This window comes from Chelonoidis abingdonii, chromosome 14 (genome assembly GCF_003597395.2).
Source record: "Chelonoidis abingdonii isolate Lonesome George chromosome 14, CheloAbing_2.0, whole genome shotgun sequence".
Classification (NCBI taxonomy): domain Eukaryota; kingdom Metazoa; phylum Chordata; order Testudines; family Testudinidae; genus Chelonoidis; species Chelonoidis abingdonii.
The window spans coordinates 30,830,762-30,848,720 of NC_133782.1; the positions used below are offsets into that span (position 1 = coordinate 30,830,762).

Here is a 17,959-nt window from a genome sequence, read left to right on the forward strand (position 1 = left end):
GACAGAACTGGGGGATCTTTTTCTTCCACACTTTGCCATCCAACCTGGGGGTCTTTAGCTGAGCTGGTCCTTAGGTTCTGTTTGTGTTAAGCCTCACCTGACCTGGACAAGCTCAGGGAGGGAACACATCTCTCTCCTTATGGCCAGAAGTGCCCTCTACTCTCAACAGAAGCCCTTGAAGAGAAGTCTTTGGGCTTAGGTACTGGAGGTTCCGCTCCTAGGCACGTGTTTGGGGGAGCACTGCTCATAACTTGAGGCTGATGTACAGGGGGTCTCCCTGGCCTGGATCAGAGAGAGGCCTCACAGCCTTCTCTATCAGGTACTTCCTCAGGCGAAGCTCACGAGCTCCTCGGTTCCTGGGAGGGAAGGAGCAACAGATACAGCACTTTGCAGGGATAAGTGCCTCACCAGGACAGTGGAGGCAGTGTTGATGTTCGTTGCTGATAGAGAAGGAGCACTGGCAAGACATGCAATTCTTGAAACGTGGGCATAGTCCCAGACCTGGGGAAGGATTCCCCAACTGGTGAAAAAACCACACTTACTATGAACTTTAACTAACTAGTATGCTAAGAAAAATAGCAATTTACAAATACCTTTATAGGTGCTATAAGAGCTAGAGGAGGAGGAGAAACAGGATTCCGACTCAGGCCAGGTGGTCGTAAGAAGGAACTGGAGAGGTGTCGGCCTGCACTGTCTCTTATACCCTTAGTTGGGAGCACGAGGAGATCTATGGAGCAGGCCAATGGACACAGCTTGGAAGAATTTCTGGACTCGGGTACTTGGCACGCATGCGTACCCATGTGTGGAATACACATTGGGACCAGCACTCCATGAAGAATGAGTGTGTGTATGTGTGGCAGCGGTGGGGAATGACAATCATTTGCAAGCACAAAATAGTGCCTGAGATACCACAGGCGAAAATTAGGCCCAACAGCTACAAAACTACTTACACTTAGTAGTTAACTCCTCTCTGACCCACGCCCCACCACTCCCAGGCAACACAAATGGTGGGGTAAATGCTGTGCTTCAGGGTGGAATAATTTACTTGTAAAAGGAGTGAAGGGAGAGGGCTGTGACAAGAGAATCAGCCGATGGAAAGGTGCACAAAGGTGTAGGATACAACAGCACAAAAGCACCCCGCACCAACTGGAGTCACACCATGCTCGTATTGGTTGCTGGTCCTGCTGAATCCCATCTCTCCAGTAACACAAAGTCAGAATCAGGCACACAGAGACACACACACACACACACACACAGTCAAGCACACAAAAAGTTAGGCACGCAGACACACACAGTCAGACACAGACACATATACACAGGCACGCACACCCCTTTTCCTGTTAGAACAGTGAAATCTGAAGAGCTGCTGTGAAATGTTGCCCATGAAGCCTCCCCTTTGCTACCATCTAAGCCCATCTTCTGTTGCTGCCCTAGCTGGAATTTCAGAAGCCAGAAGATGGCTGCACAGAGGTTTGCACTTGCCAAAGAAAGCTGGAAGGGAGAGGCCCAGCTGTTTGGCTGAGCATGCAGGCCTGGCAGAACATGCTCCGAGAGCAGGATCAGAGGACCAGACTCCATCAGTTCACTCTTTCTTCCAAGTAGGCAAAGCCCTCATTCTTTGTATTTAATGTTCTCTTCTAGAAACATCTTCTATCACGGATGGGGCAGGCAGGTGCCACAGGGAGCTGGGGCTGGGTGGCTGGTACTGGCTAGGAGATGTTCCCAGAGGCTATGCTGTGAACATTCCTGAGGCTCTGCTGCTGGAGAAAAGGCCAACTAGCAAGTGTCTGGAAATAGCCTGGCCTCTCAGGATACTCCAGCTGCCATATTTACCCACTATCACTGCTGGGTAAAGGGCAGTTTACAGGTGTGGGCAGCATGGCAGCAGCCACAGCAGAACCACCCGCAAACATTCAGTTATCCCAGTGACCCACCCAAGCGCAGGACAGCTGAGAGGATTCCCTGGCTGTGCATTTACTGTCTGCATTTCTCTTATCTTGGATAACAGCAGCAGGCTAGTCAGTTCCACTTCCCGGTTCCCCTGCACTAGCCCAATGCAGTGATGTTGGATTGCAAACATCTCCATCCAACAGTTTTAATTCACAGCAATGCCCCTGTTGTTTTATCAATGAGGTTTCTGTTCATATTAGGTTCAATAGAGGGGTTTTTCTTTTAGCAGACAAAGCCCAATGGTTGGGCCTGATCAGTGCTCTTTTGGAAACAAACCCAGATAATACAAAGCCAGGCAGAGGGCACTAATATACACAGGCTTTACGGGGCAGCATAGGCATGATCAGAACAGCGTGACTCCTACGGCCTGGGGATTCCAACCCCCACCCCCATAGCAATATGTCATGCACCCTGACTCCACTGCACTCCCAAGGCACTTTAAAGTGAATCAAGCAACCCTCTCCTCACGGGAATTAGTCGTCACTTTCATTCACACAAACAGACCAGGAAAGGAAGAAGCTGTGCTGCTGCTGTTGCCTTGCAAACCCCCTAGCACGACACCAGCTCACCTACAGGAGCTTTCTTTCAGCACGAAAGTGTCCCCAAATTCTGCCCTGTCAATGCAATAGGCTCCAAGGCACAGGCTCCTCTCACTGCACCACACTCTGACAGCAACGGCTGCAGCCTAACCAGATCCAACTTCTGCAGGACCAAAGTGCATGTAAACATGTGCATGTGTACACATGTGCACATATAGGGAAGGGAAGGGAAGTAATTTGGGCCAAACAGATGCAAATCAAGGAATTTAAGTACAATTCTTCCATTCCCTTTTAAAAAGCTGATGTATAAATCACCAGCCCCTCCCCCACGGACATGCTAGGGCAGTGGTCAGTAACCTGTACTCCTGCTCTTTTTGCGGATACAGACTAACGCGGCTGCTACTCTGTAACCTGTAGATCGTCCTCGACACTTTCCCAGCTGATCACGATCTCTGGCCGCTAAAAGTCCAGTGGTGCAGCAGGGCTGCCGCTAAGGCAGGCTCCCTGCCTGCCCCAGCCCCACACCACTCCCAGAAGCGGCCAGCACACCCCCATAGCCCCAAGCAGAGTGCAGGGGAAGAGGGGTCTCCACGTGCTGCTCCTGCCTGCAAACACCATACCTGCAGCTCCCATTGGCCGGGAACGAGAACTGTGGCCAATGGGAGCTAAGGTGGGCAGTGCCTGCAGAGAGGGGCAGTGCAGGGAGCCATTTGCTCCCCCACCCCACACTGGCCTCTTCTGCGAGTGGCATGGGGCTGAGGCAGGCCAGGAGCCTGCATTAGCCCTGCTGCATCAAGGACTGGGAGCTGCCTGAGGTAAGTGCTGTCCAGCGGGAGCCCGCACCCCAAGCCCCAGCCCTAAGCCCTCTCCCAGAGCCAGCAACCCGTACCCGCTCCTCCACCCTGAACCCCCTCCTGCACCCCAACCCCCTGCTCCAGCCCTGACCCTGCTCCCAGAGCCAGCACCCCACACTCCCCTCCTGCAACTCAACCCTCTGCCCCAGACTCAGCCCAGAGCCCCCTCCCACACTCTGAACCCCTCAGCCCCAGCCCAGAGCCTGCACACCCTCTTGAACCTCAACCCCCTGCCCCAGCCCAGTGAAAGTATGTGTGTGGGGCAGGGACAGCAAGCAATAGAGGCTTGTGGGGGAGTGGGATGGGGCTTCGGGGAAGGGACAGGGAAGATCCTGGGTTGTACTTAAATTCAAAAAATGATTTTGTGAGCAAAAAGTTGGAGACACTGTGCTAGGGTGAGCCACAGGGACTTTCAGCCTGCAGCAATAGCAGTGCTGGTTTGCAGTGATACCCCTCGAGCAAAGCACAGATACTGTATCTCACAGACCAACTCATATTTCCACAGGATTCCCTGGGACATGGCCTCTGGGTGCAGCCCAGGCTGTCAGGGCCTCCCACAGCCAGCAGCTCCTGGTTAGCATTTCACCATCACCACGATGCTGCAACAGCTCTTTAAAATTCCTCCGTGTCGCCACTGGGATGGGCAAACAGCACACTAATAACAGCCTGGGCATGAAGGGATAAGTCCACTGCTTTGAAATTAAACAGGGCTGCGTGAGGCACGACAGACCCCTGGCACCCCTCTCTGATGAGAGCCACTCCCCACAGAGTCACCTAATCGCCATTCAGCTCGATTTCTGGTTTAATGCATACACTACATGATAGAAAAAAAACTGCTGGAGGCCTGGGGTTAGCGCCTCAGCCGCAGAGGGATCAGAGCCAGGCAGTGGCTTCGGTGACTCCTGGTAAATGCTCAGTCCTGCTGTTGGGGCAGTGAGCGCCCCGAGTACTTGGGCGAGGGATAGCTCAGTGGTTTGAGCATTGGCCTGCTAAACCCAGGGTTGTGAGTTCAATCATTTAGGGATCTGGAGCAAAAATCTGTCTGGGGATAGGTCCTGCTTTGAGCAGGGAGTTGGACTAGATGACCTCCTCAGGTCCCTTCCATTCCTGATATTCTATGATTCTACTAACAAGGTCAGTGGGACAGAGACAGCTACTCCCATGAGAACCCTGGCTAGGTACTGGCTGGTACACAGAGCAGCCTGTCCTTGTTATGGGAAACCCCCACCTCTGCCCACCCACTGCTCCCTACCTGGCCCATGGACCAGGAATCAGTGAAGGGGTGGGGCCATGGCAGGAGCTGGCATGGGAGCTGACAGCGGGAGGGAGGGGCATGCCTGCAATACTGCCTGTGGGGGTTGCCCTGTGTTCCAGCACTCAGCCAGGTGCTGAGGAGGAGTGAGCACCTCTTAGCACTCTGAGGCTTAACTGAATAAAATAGCCAGGATCCCTGGTGCAAAGCCACCTGGCCAGCCCCACTATGAAACGGCATCCACCCCTCCTCTCCACAGAACTAGAGGGGTTGAATCCACCTCCAGGGTTGCTGGGTCAAGAAGGGCCCCAGGGCAGATGGACAGGGCCCCAGGTTGTGCTAAAAGAGCTGCAGCCACTCGCAGTACATCACCCACATGGCAGCAAAGCCAGGAGAACCCAAGTACACAGCACCAGGCAATAAATGCAGCTGAGGACCCATGTGCTCCCTCCAGGGCAAGGCTTTCTTGGATGGGCATGACCATAAGACTGGGTCAGACCACGGGTTCCATCTAGCCCAGTATCCTGTCTTCTGACAGTGGCCAATGCCAGGTGCTTCAGAGGGAATGAACAGAACAGGGCAATTATCAAGTGATCCCCTTTTGTCCACTCCCAGCTTCGGGCAGTCAGAGGCTTAGGGACACCCAGAGCATGGGGTTGAAACCTTGAGCATCTTGGCTAGTAGACATTGATGGACGTGTCCTCCATGAACTTATCTCATTCTTTTTTTAACACTGTTATAGTTTTGGCCTTCACAATGTCCCCTGGCAACGAGCTACTGGACACTTGGGCTCTGCACTTGCACCAACCGACCGCAGCCCTGGGAGCGCAGCACTGCACCACACCTGTTCTGCCTGAGGGGGAGGGCTTGGGATCCACACAGCCTGCAGCTGGGTTTGTTAGCAATGGAAACGTGTGCATGTGTGGCTGCCCAGAGGACTGTGGAGGAGTGTGCGGATGCACAGAGGAGCATGCGTGCGTGTGGAGGAGCGTGCGTGTCCATGGAGGAGCATGGCTGCCCGTTTTCAGGCCGTACTCTACCTTTTCATTCTTCGCATCCGTGTCCAGCTCTGCTATCTTAGCCCACTTCTGCCAGAAGTTGGGGTCATCCAAGGAAATGTCAGTTCTGTTCCCTGAAGCGACAAAGCTGGCCTGGGGGTGAGGAAATAGCCAGTTAAGTCTGCAATCCATCCTCAGCAACAGCAAGAGAGGCTGTGTGCTCCCACCTGCCCCCTGTCTGTACAAAGAAGGGATCACTACCAGCCACCTCTTCATTTGCTAAGGGGGGTCAGGAGCCAAGTTTGTTTCCAGCCCCCTGGAAATTCAGTCCTGGCAATGAATAAGAGGTGGGACAGCCCCACTCCATCCAGCAGTGCCCAGATTGCCAGCCTTGGGAGCACAATGCAATACCGCTTTCATGGGCTCCCTCCTCTATAGCAGGTGCCTCAGCTGAGCTCTGATAGCACTGAGGTATGGTCTCCCTGCCCAGTGAAGGGAGTGCACAGCAGAGCCAGCCGCCATTGCCCCTGTGCTTCAAGAATGGACATTGAGCTGGTGTCTCTGCTCCAGAGGCACAGGGAGAGCAGTACTGCAGGAATAACGGCTCTGCATCTCCAGACTGCTTGCAGCCCCTGCTATCAAGCATGTGTGCGCTGCTGCTCCTCTAGCAGGGGTTCCATGAGGCAGATAGACCCACAGATGCTGCGCATATGGCAGCAAGGATTCCATGGGGCAGACAGACCCACAGATGCCGCGCACATGGCAGTAGGGCTTCCATGGGGTGGACAGACCCACAGATACTGCACAAATGGCAGTAGGGGTTCCATGGGGCAGACAGACCCACACACGTTGTGCAGATGGCAGCAGGGCTTCCATGGGGCAGGGCTGGACAGACTTTGGATAAATGTGCTTAGGCCCCCAGGACAAGGCCAACCCTGCAAATTCCTCTGGGATCTGTAAGAGAAGCTCAGCTCTTTCCTTCTCACACTTCCTCCCTGCAACAGAGGGCGCAGGGGACAATGGCTCTAGCAGGGGGGCGCGAGAAACACACAACCGGCCCTGCCATTGGGATGCAGCTGGCAATCACTAGAAGGAGCAGACTCCAGCTCCCTCCCCAGGGCCATGGGGCCTCCTTGGTCCCTGCTGAACAGGTTCTGGACTGGGCAAGGTCTCCATACAGCCAACCAGTATCGCTGGGGCCTTCATGACAGCCCTTTGTGCAGCTGCGGTGCAACATAGACGATGACGCACACTGTCGAGGAATGCCTGCTGACTAGGTTCAGCGGTGACCTAGAAGAACTGCATCACGCCACTAAAGATGCCACTGCGTGGCTAAACAACTATGCACACGCTAACTAAATAAACTGATGCGCAAGCGAGCAAATCTGCCAAGTACAAGGGATCTCCTCAGAACAGAGCAGAATCTCCTGGAGGTTCCTGAGGTGGGGGAAGGGATCTCTTCCAGAGCTGAGAACAGAACCTCCGTCTTACTCTAACCGCTAGAGAACACTCCCCAGCACAGCATGGATCGTCCAGACACGGTGAACACAAGAGCCTGGGGAAGGCTTCACAAGAGACATCGATCCTGGGTGAACTGGACAGAGGTCAAGCTGAGCTGCTCACATGGCCACCCCTCGCTGCCACATGGTGGCCACGGCTTTCCCTCCTACTCCTGTTGGTGATCCCATCCGGAACCCTCCCATGCTGCCCCGCTTTCTGTACCACCTGAACTCAGCTCATGACCTCAGCCTGCCCTTGGAGCACCTGTGAGTCTGTGCAGGGCAATGGCTCAGCAGGGGTGGGACGCAGGCTGCACTGACACACACAGGGGAGCTCAGAAAGCAACAGGCCAAGCCAAGAGCAGGGAAACGAAGTCTGTGTCCCATCTTCCCAGTGCACCCCAGCCTCGCCCACCCAAAGCAGGCAGGCAGCCCCCCAGGCAGCACGCGCAGCACCTTAGCAAAGGTGGAGCCCTTCCCCTCTGACTGGATAGTGATCGTTTGGGTTCTGCGCTGCAGGATCTGATCGATATCTTCCTCGCAGAACTTGGAACCTTCATCTTCCTCGTCCATTAAAGCCCCGTATGCTCCTTTCCGTAGCAAGTCCTCGACCTCCATCTTTGAGAGCTGCTGCACCTGCAGAAGATACAGGATGTCAGCACTGTGCCAGTCGCCCAAGAGCTGGGGCTGACCTGGGAGCCCAGGCATGGGGGACGGAGGCTCCCTCCCCAAGCCAGCCCTTGAAGGCACAGGCATCTAACAGCTCCAGAGCCATGGTGCTAACTGGAACTGCAGTGCCATCCCTGCAGATGGTGCCTGTAGAGCTGTGAGTGCCTGCAATGACTGTGCTAGACTGCAGCTGAATGCCCCCAGACACAGCCTGCTTCTGACCCAAGAGTGGACAGGGAGGGATCTGGCTGAGATCAAACAAACACTCAGAGGGAAAGTGAGGCAAAGGGCTGGGTAAAACCACAGCCTCTCTGCTGGGCTGCCCCCTGGAACTCCTGTTAATGCAGCTGCCCTTCCCAGCAGGGGATCTGCCCGCACACTCCCAGCAGGGCTCCGCAGCTCCCTCTGGCCTAGGAATAATCCAGTCAAGCTACGAGACTTCACCTTCTCCACACGGGTACCTGGCTCTTCTCCTACCCCCACCCCTCCCTGGGAGTCAGGGCTGTCACACGGGTGTGCTGGATCTTTAAGCTATCTTGTTTATGATGCCATGGCAAAGGACAGTTACTTGTTCTGTAACTGGCGTTCTTTGAGATGTGTTGTTCAGGTGTATTCCACAGTAGGTGTGCGTGCTCGCCACATGCACCGGTGCCGGAAGTTTTTCTCTTAGCAGTACCCGTAGTGGGGAGCACCGCTGCGACCCCTGGAGTGGCACTCCTATATTGCATTATAAGGGGAGCCGCGCGCTCCCCCCACCCTCGGTTCCTTCTTGCCACACAACTCCGACAGAGGGGAAGGAGGGCGGGATGTGGAATACACCCATCCCTTCCAACCCTGATATTCTATGATTCTATGAAAGGTAACTGTCCCTTCTTCTTTGAGCGATTACTCGTGTATTCCACAGTAGGTGACTCCAAGCTATATCTGATGGAGGTGGGTAGGAGTTTAAGGGTTTCCGGGATGGAGCACCGCCCTACCAAACCCGGCGTCATCCCTTGCTTTTAAGAGGATCGCATAGTGCGAGGAAAAGGTGTGGACAGAGGACCACGTGGCAGCCCTACATATGTCCTGGATAGGGACATGGGCTACGTAGGCGGTCGATGAGGCTTGCACTCTCATTGAATGCAACTTTACGATAGGTGACAGGGAACCCCTGCCAAGTCGTAACACGTGCGTATGCACGAGGTGATCCATCGGGAAAGGCGCTGGGTGGAAACTGGTTGCCTTCTCATGTGCTCTGCCAACACAACGAACAGTTGCGAGGATTTCCTGAACGGCCTGGTTCGGTCCAGGTAAAAGGTCAGCGCTCTACGTATGTCTAGTGTGTGTAGGCAGCGTTCCTCATTGGAGGAATGGGGCTTAAGACAGAGTACTGGTAGGAAAATGTCCTGAGCCATATGGAAGGCAGAGACCACCTTCAGAAGAAACACAGGGTGTGGGCGAAGCTGGCCTTTATCCCTGTGGAAGACCGTATATGGGGGTTCTGAGGTCAAGGCCCTAAACTCTGAGACACGATGGGCTGAGGTGAAAGCCACCAAGAATGCCACTTTCCATGACAGGTAGGACCAGGAACACGTGGCCAAGGGTTCAAAGGGAGGACCGGTTAGGCGGGATAGCACTAGATTCAGATCCCATTGCAGGACCGGGGCCCTGGAGTATGGGAATGCACAAACTAGGCCCTTTAAGAAGCGGGAGGTCATCTGATGGGAAAAACTGCGTGACCTTGCACCAGAGGGTGGAAGGCTAAAATGGCCGCTAAACGTACCCTGACGGAGGCAGGAGCTAGTCCTTGGGTCCTAAGGGACAGGAGGTAATTGAGAATGAGCTGGAGGGATGTGGATGATGGGGAGGCGCCCTGCTCCTCAGCCCACCTACAGAACCTAGACCATTTGGCAAGGTACATCCTTCGTGTGGATGGCTTTCTGCTCTCCAGCAGAATGCATTAACATCCTCTGAACAGCTTCCCTCCTCGTTTAACAATGGAGCAACCACGCTGTCAGGTGAAGCGCAGCCAGGTTGGGGTGGAGAAGGCATCCTCTCTCCTGGGAGAGGAGATCCGAGCGGAGCGGCAGCCTCTCGGGGGGGAGGGGGCGCGCTAGAAGTTGCAGGATGGTCCTGTACCAATGTTGGCGGGCCCAATCCAGGGCTATGAGGATATCCCTCGACCTGTCTGCCTTTACTTTTTGCAGGACCCTGCCTATCAGTGGGAACAGTGGAAAGGCATAAAACAGTTGGCTTGACCACCGGAGAAGGAATGAGTCTGAGATCGCCCCCCTTTCTACCCCTGCCCTGGAGCAGAACTGGGGGCAGCGTCGGTTCTGGGTAGTAACAAAGAGGTTGACCCGGGAAGCTGCCCACTCTCGGAAGAGCTGTCGGGTGACCTCCCAGTGGAGTGACCACTCGTATTGGCGGAAAAATAGCCTGCTGAGGTGATTGGCTCGCACACTGCGCGTGCCGGATAGGTGGAAGGCCCATAGGGAGATATCGTGGGCTATGCAAAACTCCCATAGATCCAGGGCTTCCCGGCACAGGGCTGACGAATGCGTGCCCCCCTGCCTGTTGATATAATACATCACGGCCGTGTTGTCCGTGAGGACTCTGACCTCCTTCCCGCAAAGGTGCAAACTGAACGCTATGCACACCAGGCATACTGCCCTGAGCTCCCTGATGTTTATGTGGAGGGACAACTCCAAGATCGACCATCTGCCTTGGGTTTGAATGTTCCCTACATGGGCTCCCCAGTCCAGGTCTGAGGCATCCGACACCAGGTCTAGTGAGGGAGGGGCTTCTCGGAAAGGAATCCCGTTCAGCATGTTGCTCGGGAAGGACCACCACTGCACCACGTTGGGTGGTATCGTGACAGCCATGTCTAGGCTGTCCCTGGACTGGGAATACTGGGAGGCCAACCAGAGCTGGAGGGGCCTCATTCTGAGCCTGGCATGCTGCCATGTGACCTAGGATTTGAAAGCACACTCTTGCCATGGTCACAGGGAAGGTCGTGATGGAGGCAATGAGACTTTTTGAGTGTCTCGAACCTGTCCTGGGGGAGAGGCTGTGGCCTCTAAGGAGTCTAGGAGGGCCCCTATGAAGTGAATGTGCTGGACCGGTACCAACGTGAACATGGCCTCATTCACCACTAGGCCCAGACCTGCACATATGGACAGCAGGAATTGCATCTGTGCCTGTACTTGGGACCAGGAGTTGCCCTGGAGGAGCCAATCATCCAGGTAAGGGAAAATTTGCAGCCTGTTCCTCCGGAGGTGGGGTGCCACCACCATCATGCATTTGGGAAAAATCCTGGGGGCCATGGAAAGGCCAAAAGGGAGGACCGCAAACTGATAATGGTCCTACCCTACCAGGAAGCAGAGGAAGGGCCTGTGACCCTCGAAAATATGGTGGAAATACACATCCTGGAGGTCCAGGGACGCGAACCAATCCTTGGGTCTAAGAACGGAATGATGGAGGTCAGGGATACCATGCGGAACTTGTAACAGACCATAAACTCATTGAGATTCCACAGGTTCAGGATGGGCTGGAGCCTGCCTTTCGCCTTTGGGATCAGGAAATACTGGGAGTAAAACCCCTTGCCCTGGAATTCTACTGGTACCCTCTCTATCGCGCCCAAGTCGAGGAGGCTCACCACCTCATGGCTTAGAAGAAGGACATGTTCTGGTTCCCCGAGGTCCTCCCGGGGCACGGGATGGTGGAGGGGAGGTGAAATAGTGGTGGGGACCCACTGGTCCAAAGTTGTATGGGAGTATTCCACTTGGAATGCAGATAAACAGTTGCAGAACACAAACTTTATTAACTGGGGGGCTTCCGTGGCAATAGGCCTGGTGGCTCCCCGCAAAGAGTCAAAACTGCCTCTTCCCCTGCTTCTTGCCCTTTAAGGGGCCTGGTCGCGGGGCCGAGTGGGACTGATGCTGGCACCTGTGTCTCTGCTCCCTCAGTCTCTTGGGTGGAGGCTCCTATCTGCCCCTAGCGGGAGGTGCTGAGGGCTGCGCCCTAGGTTTGTCCTTTGCTGGCAGGACATATAGGCCCAGACTTTGCAGGTGGTGTGGGAGTCTTTCATCCCATGCAGGCGGACGTCAGTTTGGTCCGCAAACAGCGCTATCCCATCAAAGGGAAGGTCCAGCATCAAGGACTGGGACTCTGCAGACAGACCGGACAGGAGAAGCCAGGACACCCTACGCATAAATATAGCCGAGGCCATCGAACGGGCTGCCGCGTCAGCCACGTCTGAGGAGGCCTGGAGGGCTGCTTTTGCCACTGCTGCCCCTTCCTCAACCAGAGCCTTGAACTCCTTTTTGTCCTGCTCTGGGAGAAGAGGCTCGAACTTCAGTAGAGACCCCCATAAGTTAAAAAACAGCGAGAGCATCTGTGGTCATGTCGGTGCCGACCTCGAGATCAGGACCTCGACGACGAGGAGCGGTACTCATCGGAGGTGCTGCTCTCATAGTCATCCCAGCAGTCGTAGCTATGATACTTAGGTGCCTGTCGAGGGGAACTCGGGGCGTGGTGTCTGGTGGAGCAGGCACTCAAACCTGAGCGTCTGTAATAACGGCGTCGGGATCTGCTCCTGTAGCCACGATTTGAGGAGGAGCATTGACACCGCTTGTCTCGGTGCCTGTCCCCTCGGTGGGGTGTAGAGGACCCTCGAGACTCCCGTGTGGATGAGTCAGCCAATCTGAGTGGAGTGGAGGGCTGACACGAGCTAAGTGAAGATGTCATCGAACAGGGCAGCACACAGTCCTCGGAGCGGGGACTGTTTCTTGCTGGAGAGGGCTGGTGTGCTCCCAACAGCGGCTTCTCTCGGGACTCGGTGCCTGTCTCAAGTGGCGCGCCCGGCACCAGAAGGGAGAGGATGTCATGCGCTGCCTGTGCAGCCTCCAGTGTCAACAGCTTTCTCACCGCAGGAAAGGCACGCGGGGACGGGACTGGGCTACTTCATGCAGCGCGAGTCAGAGGTCTGGGTCCCGAGGAGGATCGTGGGCTGCCCAACTCGGGTCCAACCTCACCCCTGTCTTTTTGTAGGTGCCACTGAGTCTTTCCCTGCTTCTTAGCGGGTGAGCGGTGCCAGTTGGTGGAGGGAGCCTCACTCCACACCGAGGATGCGGTGCTCGGTGCTGTGTCCGGACAGCGCGCCGGTGCTGGTGCCAACGCAGATTCCATTCGCAAGGTCCAGAGCCAGATATTCCTCTCTCATTTAGTTTGAGGCTTGAACGATCTATAGATTTTACAGCGGTCTGTAACGTGAGTCTCTCCCAAGCAGCGGAGACACTGAGTGTGCAGGTCGCTTCTTGGCATAGAACTGTGACAAGAGTCACAAGACTTGAAGCCTGGGGCATGGAGAAGACGAGTACTACTAAGGCTAACAGAAGAGCTACAGCAAAGCTGGAGTGCAAACGTTCCGATTACTTTCACTGGCGGCAAGGAACTGAGGGTGAGGGCAGTGCGCAGCTTCGCTTATAGTGCGATATAGAGGTGCCACTCCAGGGGTCGCAGCAGTGCTGCTCCCTACGGGTACTGCTAAGGGAAAAACTTCTGGCACCGGTGCATGAGGCAAACACGCACACCTACTGTGGAATACACATGAGCAATCACTTGAAGAACTGGCCACCCCTGCTGGTCAGAGTGCTAGGAAAGTTCGGAGTCTGAGATGGGAGAGCCCTACTGGCCCTCAAGACCCAGGCCCCAGCTCTGTTACTGGAAGCTGTTCACGTGCTTTCATGCTTCCTGCTAAGCTGTCACCTCGTCCAGCTGGCAGCGCTGCCTGGGCACAGCAAGCACCACCACGTGCCCTCTGCTCTCTCGGAGGCAGCTCCTATCCGTGGTAGTTAGTCTCGACAGCCAGGGGACAAGGCACCTTTGGGTACATTCAACTCCATCAATGTGGGATCTCAGTGCCCCTGGGATCCTGGGGTAGGCTCAAAACTCAGTCCTTAGCGGACATTCATCTATCCAGAGCCACAATAAACATAGCGGGGTCAGAAACCTCTGCTCAGGGCAAGCCAATGGCTAGACAAGCAAGCATGGCATGGGGAACAATTGTGGAGGCTCTAGAGCTGGGATAGCAGGGGGCTGCAGGTCAGGCCTGAGGGGCATTGGCAGCGCTGGGGGGCTGGGCTGGATGTTACAGGACAGGACTGGTATCCATGGCAGAGGTGCCTGAAATCTGCTCTGTCAGGGACACAGATCCTCCTCATGGTCTGCATGAATCCTTGGCTCCACACACTCACTCATGCTGTGCGGGCAAGCAAGTGGGATCTGTCCTATAGTATGGACCACAGGCCTACTCCAGTGGCTCCCTCCTGCAGCCCTCTGCACGACCATGGGCACAGGGGGCACACACAGCCACAGCCACTCGGGGGAACACTGCAAGGAGCAGCAGAGACACAGAGCCTTCCCATGGCCCCAGCCCCCACGCGGGCAGATAGGCAGCCTACCCCATTGGTGCTGCCCTTGCGGTTGATGTCCTGCAGCACGGCCTTGTCCAGGCCCAGCTTGAGGCTGGCCTTGTCGAACATCTCACGCTCGTAGGAGTTCCTGGTGATGAGACGATAGACCTTCACGGCCTTGCTCTGCCCAATCCGATGGCAGCGTGCCTGCGCCTGGGATAGCAAAGGCCACAGCGTCAAATACAGCATGCGGGCAGCATAGGCACGGCTCTGCCTGGTTCAGCCAGTACAGGAGCTCTAGGGTCCAATAGGCAGAGCCCAGCATCCACCCCTGCCCAGAGCACAATGGGCAGAGCCCAGCCTCTGCCTCCACAAGGTGTCCTAGAGCTGACCTGAAGGACCCACCCTAAGGAGCCTCTCTGCTGGGCTGGCGAGCAGGGGGCAGTGAGCGCCATGTGAATGTGATGCAGAGGTCTGTGCTGGAGTCAGCGCCCCCTGCACCTGAGCTGCCCTCCTCTGGGGCTTCCATTCACTGCAATGCAGGCCACGCTGAAGCTAGGGAGCTCTCCATGATCAACTCTGCATCCCCCTCTTCCTGCCCTGGGCTATTTGCTGAAGCAGGCACCCGAGGGGGCAAGGTTCTGCCCTGCGCCTAACCTCCCAGCACAGCTGCTCCTTACTATGTGGCACTTCCAGCACCACTCTGCTCTGACTGCCTGGGCTGCCATTCTTTAACTGGCCCCAGCGGTGGGTGGTATCTCATCCCGTGGTCCCATTGGCTGCCTCCAGCAATGGGCGGGGCCCCATCCCATGCCTCATTGGCTGGCACACAACTCCTCTGCTCTAATCAGCACTATTATTCATGCAACCCCTGGTGCCCCACCAACACCATCATGTCCCTGCTCTGCAATACCTGGAGGTCGTTCTGTGGGTTCCAGTCCGAATCGAAGATGATGCAGGTGTCGGCAGCTGTGAGGTTAATGCCCAGGCCTCCTGCCCTGGTGCACAAGAGGAAGACGAAGCGGTCTGAGTCTGGTTTGCAGAAGCGATCGATGGCAGCCTGGCGCAGGTTCCCACGCACCCGCCCGTCAATGCGCTCATAGGTGTATCTGTTCAGACAGGGAAGGGGGGACACGGCCGGATCACCACACAGCCTGCACCATATGGAACAGGGCATCTTATCTCTACAGACCTAGCTCCTGGGGCTGCAGGGTGCCAGTCGCCAGCCTCACAACTGCTCTGGCAGCTCCAGGACACCCATTCCATGCAGGCACAAGGACCCTGGCTCCCCTGCTCCTGGGGCCAAGGGCAGCAAGGCTGAGCGATGGGGGCAGCCAACCCCACGTGGCACGGGGGCCTACAGGCTGTGCAGCACCTGAGGGGAGGAAGCTCTACCATTCTGGAGCAGAGACAGGGCCAGGGGCTGCTCCCTGTCAGAAACTCATGTAGGGGCCTGCGCTGCTCAAAGCTCTGTGCCTGCATTTCCAGGAAGTCAGCAAGAGCCACACTGCAACAGAGGGGGGCCATGGTCCTGGCCAGCAGATCCTGTGGCCTTGCCCCTTCCTGACCCTGGGGGCCGCGTTCTGCAGGGTTCCCCCTCCCTGAGGCTCCCCCACAGGAAGGCAGTGCTGCCCGCACCTGCTAGCTCCAGCCCCAGTACACAGTGGGCGATTGTGAGCTGGGTACACTCTGCTCTTCTGATCACAATGGACAAGGCCTCTTGTATCAGTGCTGCCTGACGGGCATCCTGTGGGTCAAGCAGCCCGCACAGTCTGGGCTCTCCTGGGGCCAGCCAACACCAGCTGTTGATTCCCCACCAGGAACCAGACTTCTCCTCTCTATGGTGGCAGGGCCACTGAAGGCTCAGCACTCAGCCACAAGGCTCCCTTGGGCCATGGGGAAGGAGTGATAGGCACAGGGGAGCCTTAGCCCACAAGGTCCTCTCTCCACCTGGACACTCCCAAGATGGGCCGACAGACAGGCCAGGGTGTGCCCAGAGAACGATGCTCTAAGACAGGGTTTCTCAAATAGAGGTTGCTGCTTGTGCAGGGAAAGCCCCTGGCGGGCCGGGCCAGTGTATTTACCTGCCCCGTCCGCAGGTCCAGCCGATCGTGGCTCCCACTGGCCACAGATCGCTGCTCTGGGCCAATGGGAGCTGCACGGATCACTGCTTCGGGCCAATGGGAGCTGCTGGAAGCGGCAGCCCCACTGGCCGTGGATCGCTGCTCCGGGCCAATGGGAGCTGCAGGAAGAAGCAGCCCCACTGGCTGCGGATTGCCACTCCAGGCCAATGGGAGCTGCAGGAAGCAGCACAGGCCAAGGGACTTCCTGGCCACCGCTTCCAGCAGCTCCCATTGGCCTGGAGGAGCGATCGGCTGGACCTGCGGATAGGGCAGGTAAATACACCGGCCCGCCAGGAACTTTCCCTACACAAGTGGTGTCCCCTGTTTGAGAAACCCTGCTCTAAGATCTCTGGGGGAGCCAGCACTGAGGAGGGCTCTCCGGACAAGACATTGCACAGTAAGAACAGGCCTCCATACTCACCACTGGGGCAGATGGTAGGGAGGAATATTGGATAGGTGGGGCCAGATCCACCCCCTTCCCCCCGCCCCCCACTCAGCACACGCTGAGGGCACAAAGCCCATATGAAGCTGCCCCAAGAGGCAGACATATTCCCACAAGGTAAGAACAGAACAAAAGAGTCACCCCCTTTCTGGCACAGCAGGCACAGGCAGGGTCTTGAGGCTGCTCTAATATGTGCTGGGGGAAGCACACAGGGGTGTGCAGGGGCCTTTCTCCACAGCCTGCACTGAACACAGTTTGGCTGCCCCCTGACTTGGGACTCCCACTCATTGCAAACTGACCTCAATGCTCACTGGCAGTGGGCGTGACACAGCATGGCACAGGGTGGGTAAGCAGCGCTAATGTAAGGATCCAGGAACTAGAGCCCAGGCCTCTGGAGCCTGCGATGGCTGATGTTCCCACAGTGCATTTGGGAGGCTAAGCAGAGCCTCAGCCACAGGGCAGTGTAGGGAGCAGGCGTTGCAGAGGCCCCAGAGCGACAGGCCTCTGACTGGCCAAGCACTCTATGAACTCTGGAGGGTGCCCCAGGAAGTTGTCTGCGCACTACACAGACTTTGGGCCTGCTGCGACTCCATAACTCACCTCGTCTCCTCGTCTTGGCCTCTGACTTTGGCCTGTCGCACCCTGATTCCTGCCTCCAGCCTGGTACCTCTGATTTCCCACCCCGGCCTGACTTTGACCCTGACTCTTGCTAATTGAACCCAGCTTTAGCTCACTGACTGCCGTCCCTGATATGTGGATCACAACCCAGCTGTGCCTGCTAGGTCTCTTATAGTGGGAAGGGCAGGGTATAAGCAGGGTGGGTGAAGGGTATGGGCACGGCAGGTGAGGGTGAGGGGCAGGGCAAGAGGGGCTGGATGGGCTGATCCATGTAAATAACAGAGCAGCATCTCTAAGCCGTTTTCCTGCCACTTCCTCTGGCCACTTCTCATCTCCCAGCCGCAGCCCAGCGTGAAAGTAACTGAAGGGAATATGACCGTGGCAGCTGGGGGGGAGGGGGGGAGAGGTGGGTAGCTGGAGATGGGCAGAGAGGGGGCCAGAAGCAGGGGTCTATGCAGCTACCAGGACACCCAGGATCTCCCCCAGAGCACCTGGGAATGGCCCTGACACTCGAGCATCACCCCGATCTACCACCACCCTCTGCGGTTTCCCACGCGGCTCTTGCCTGGAGCTCTCCATCCTAGCCAAAGGGGAGCTGGGCCAGACTGAGTGCTGAC

General features: G+C 56.4%; 1 protein-coding gene across 21 annotated transcripts in view; it reads right to left on the reverse strand.

Annotated features, from left to right (window-relative positions):
- Window positions 1-17,959, reverse strand: part of CHD6 (chromodomain helicase DNA binding protein 6) — a 208,712-nt gene that overhangs the window by 55,659 nt on the left and 135,094 nt on the right. For all 21 annotated transcript variants that reach the window (XR_004374872.2, XM_032789286.2, XM_032789270.2 and 18 more), the window contains 4 exons: window positions 15,073-15,268; window positions 14,208-14,372; window positions 7,549-7,728; window positions 5,636-5,746 (listed from right to left, as the gene is read on the reverse strand). Coding sequence is in view for 20 of the 21 variants with exons in the window: in XM_032789286.2 (XP_032645177.1) it covers window positions 5,636-5,746; window positions 7,549-7,728; window positions 14,208-14,372; window positions 15,073-15,268 (652 nt within the window). In the remaining variant the exon portion in view is untranslated. The remainder of the gene's footprint in view (window positions 1-5,635; window positions 5,747-7,548; window positions 7,729-14,207; window positions 14,373-15,072; window positions 15,269-17,959) is intronic.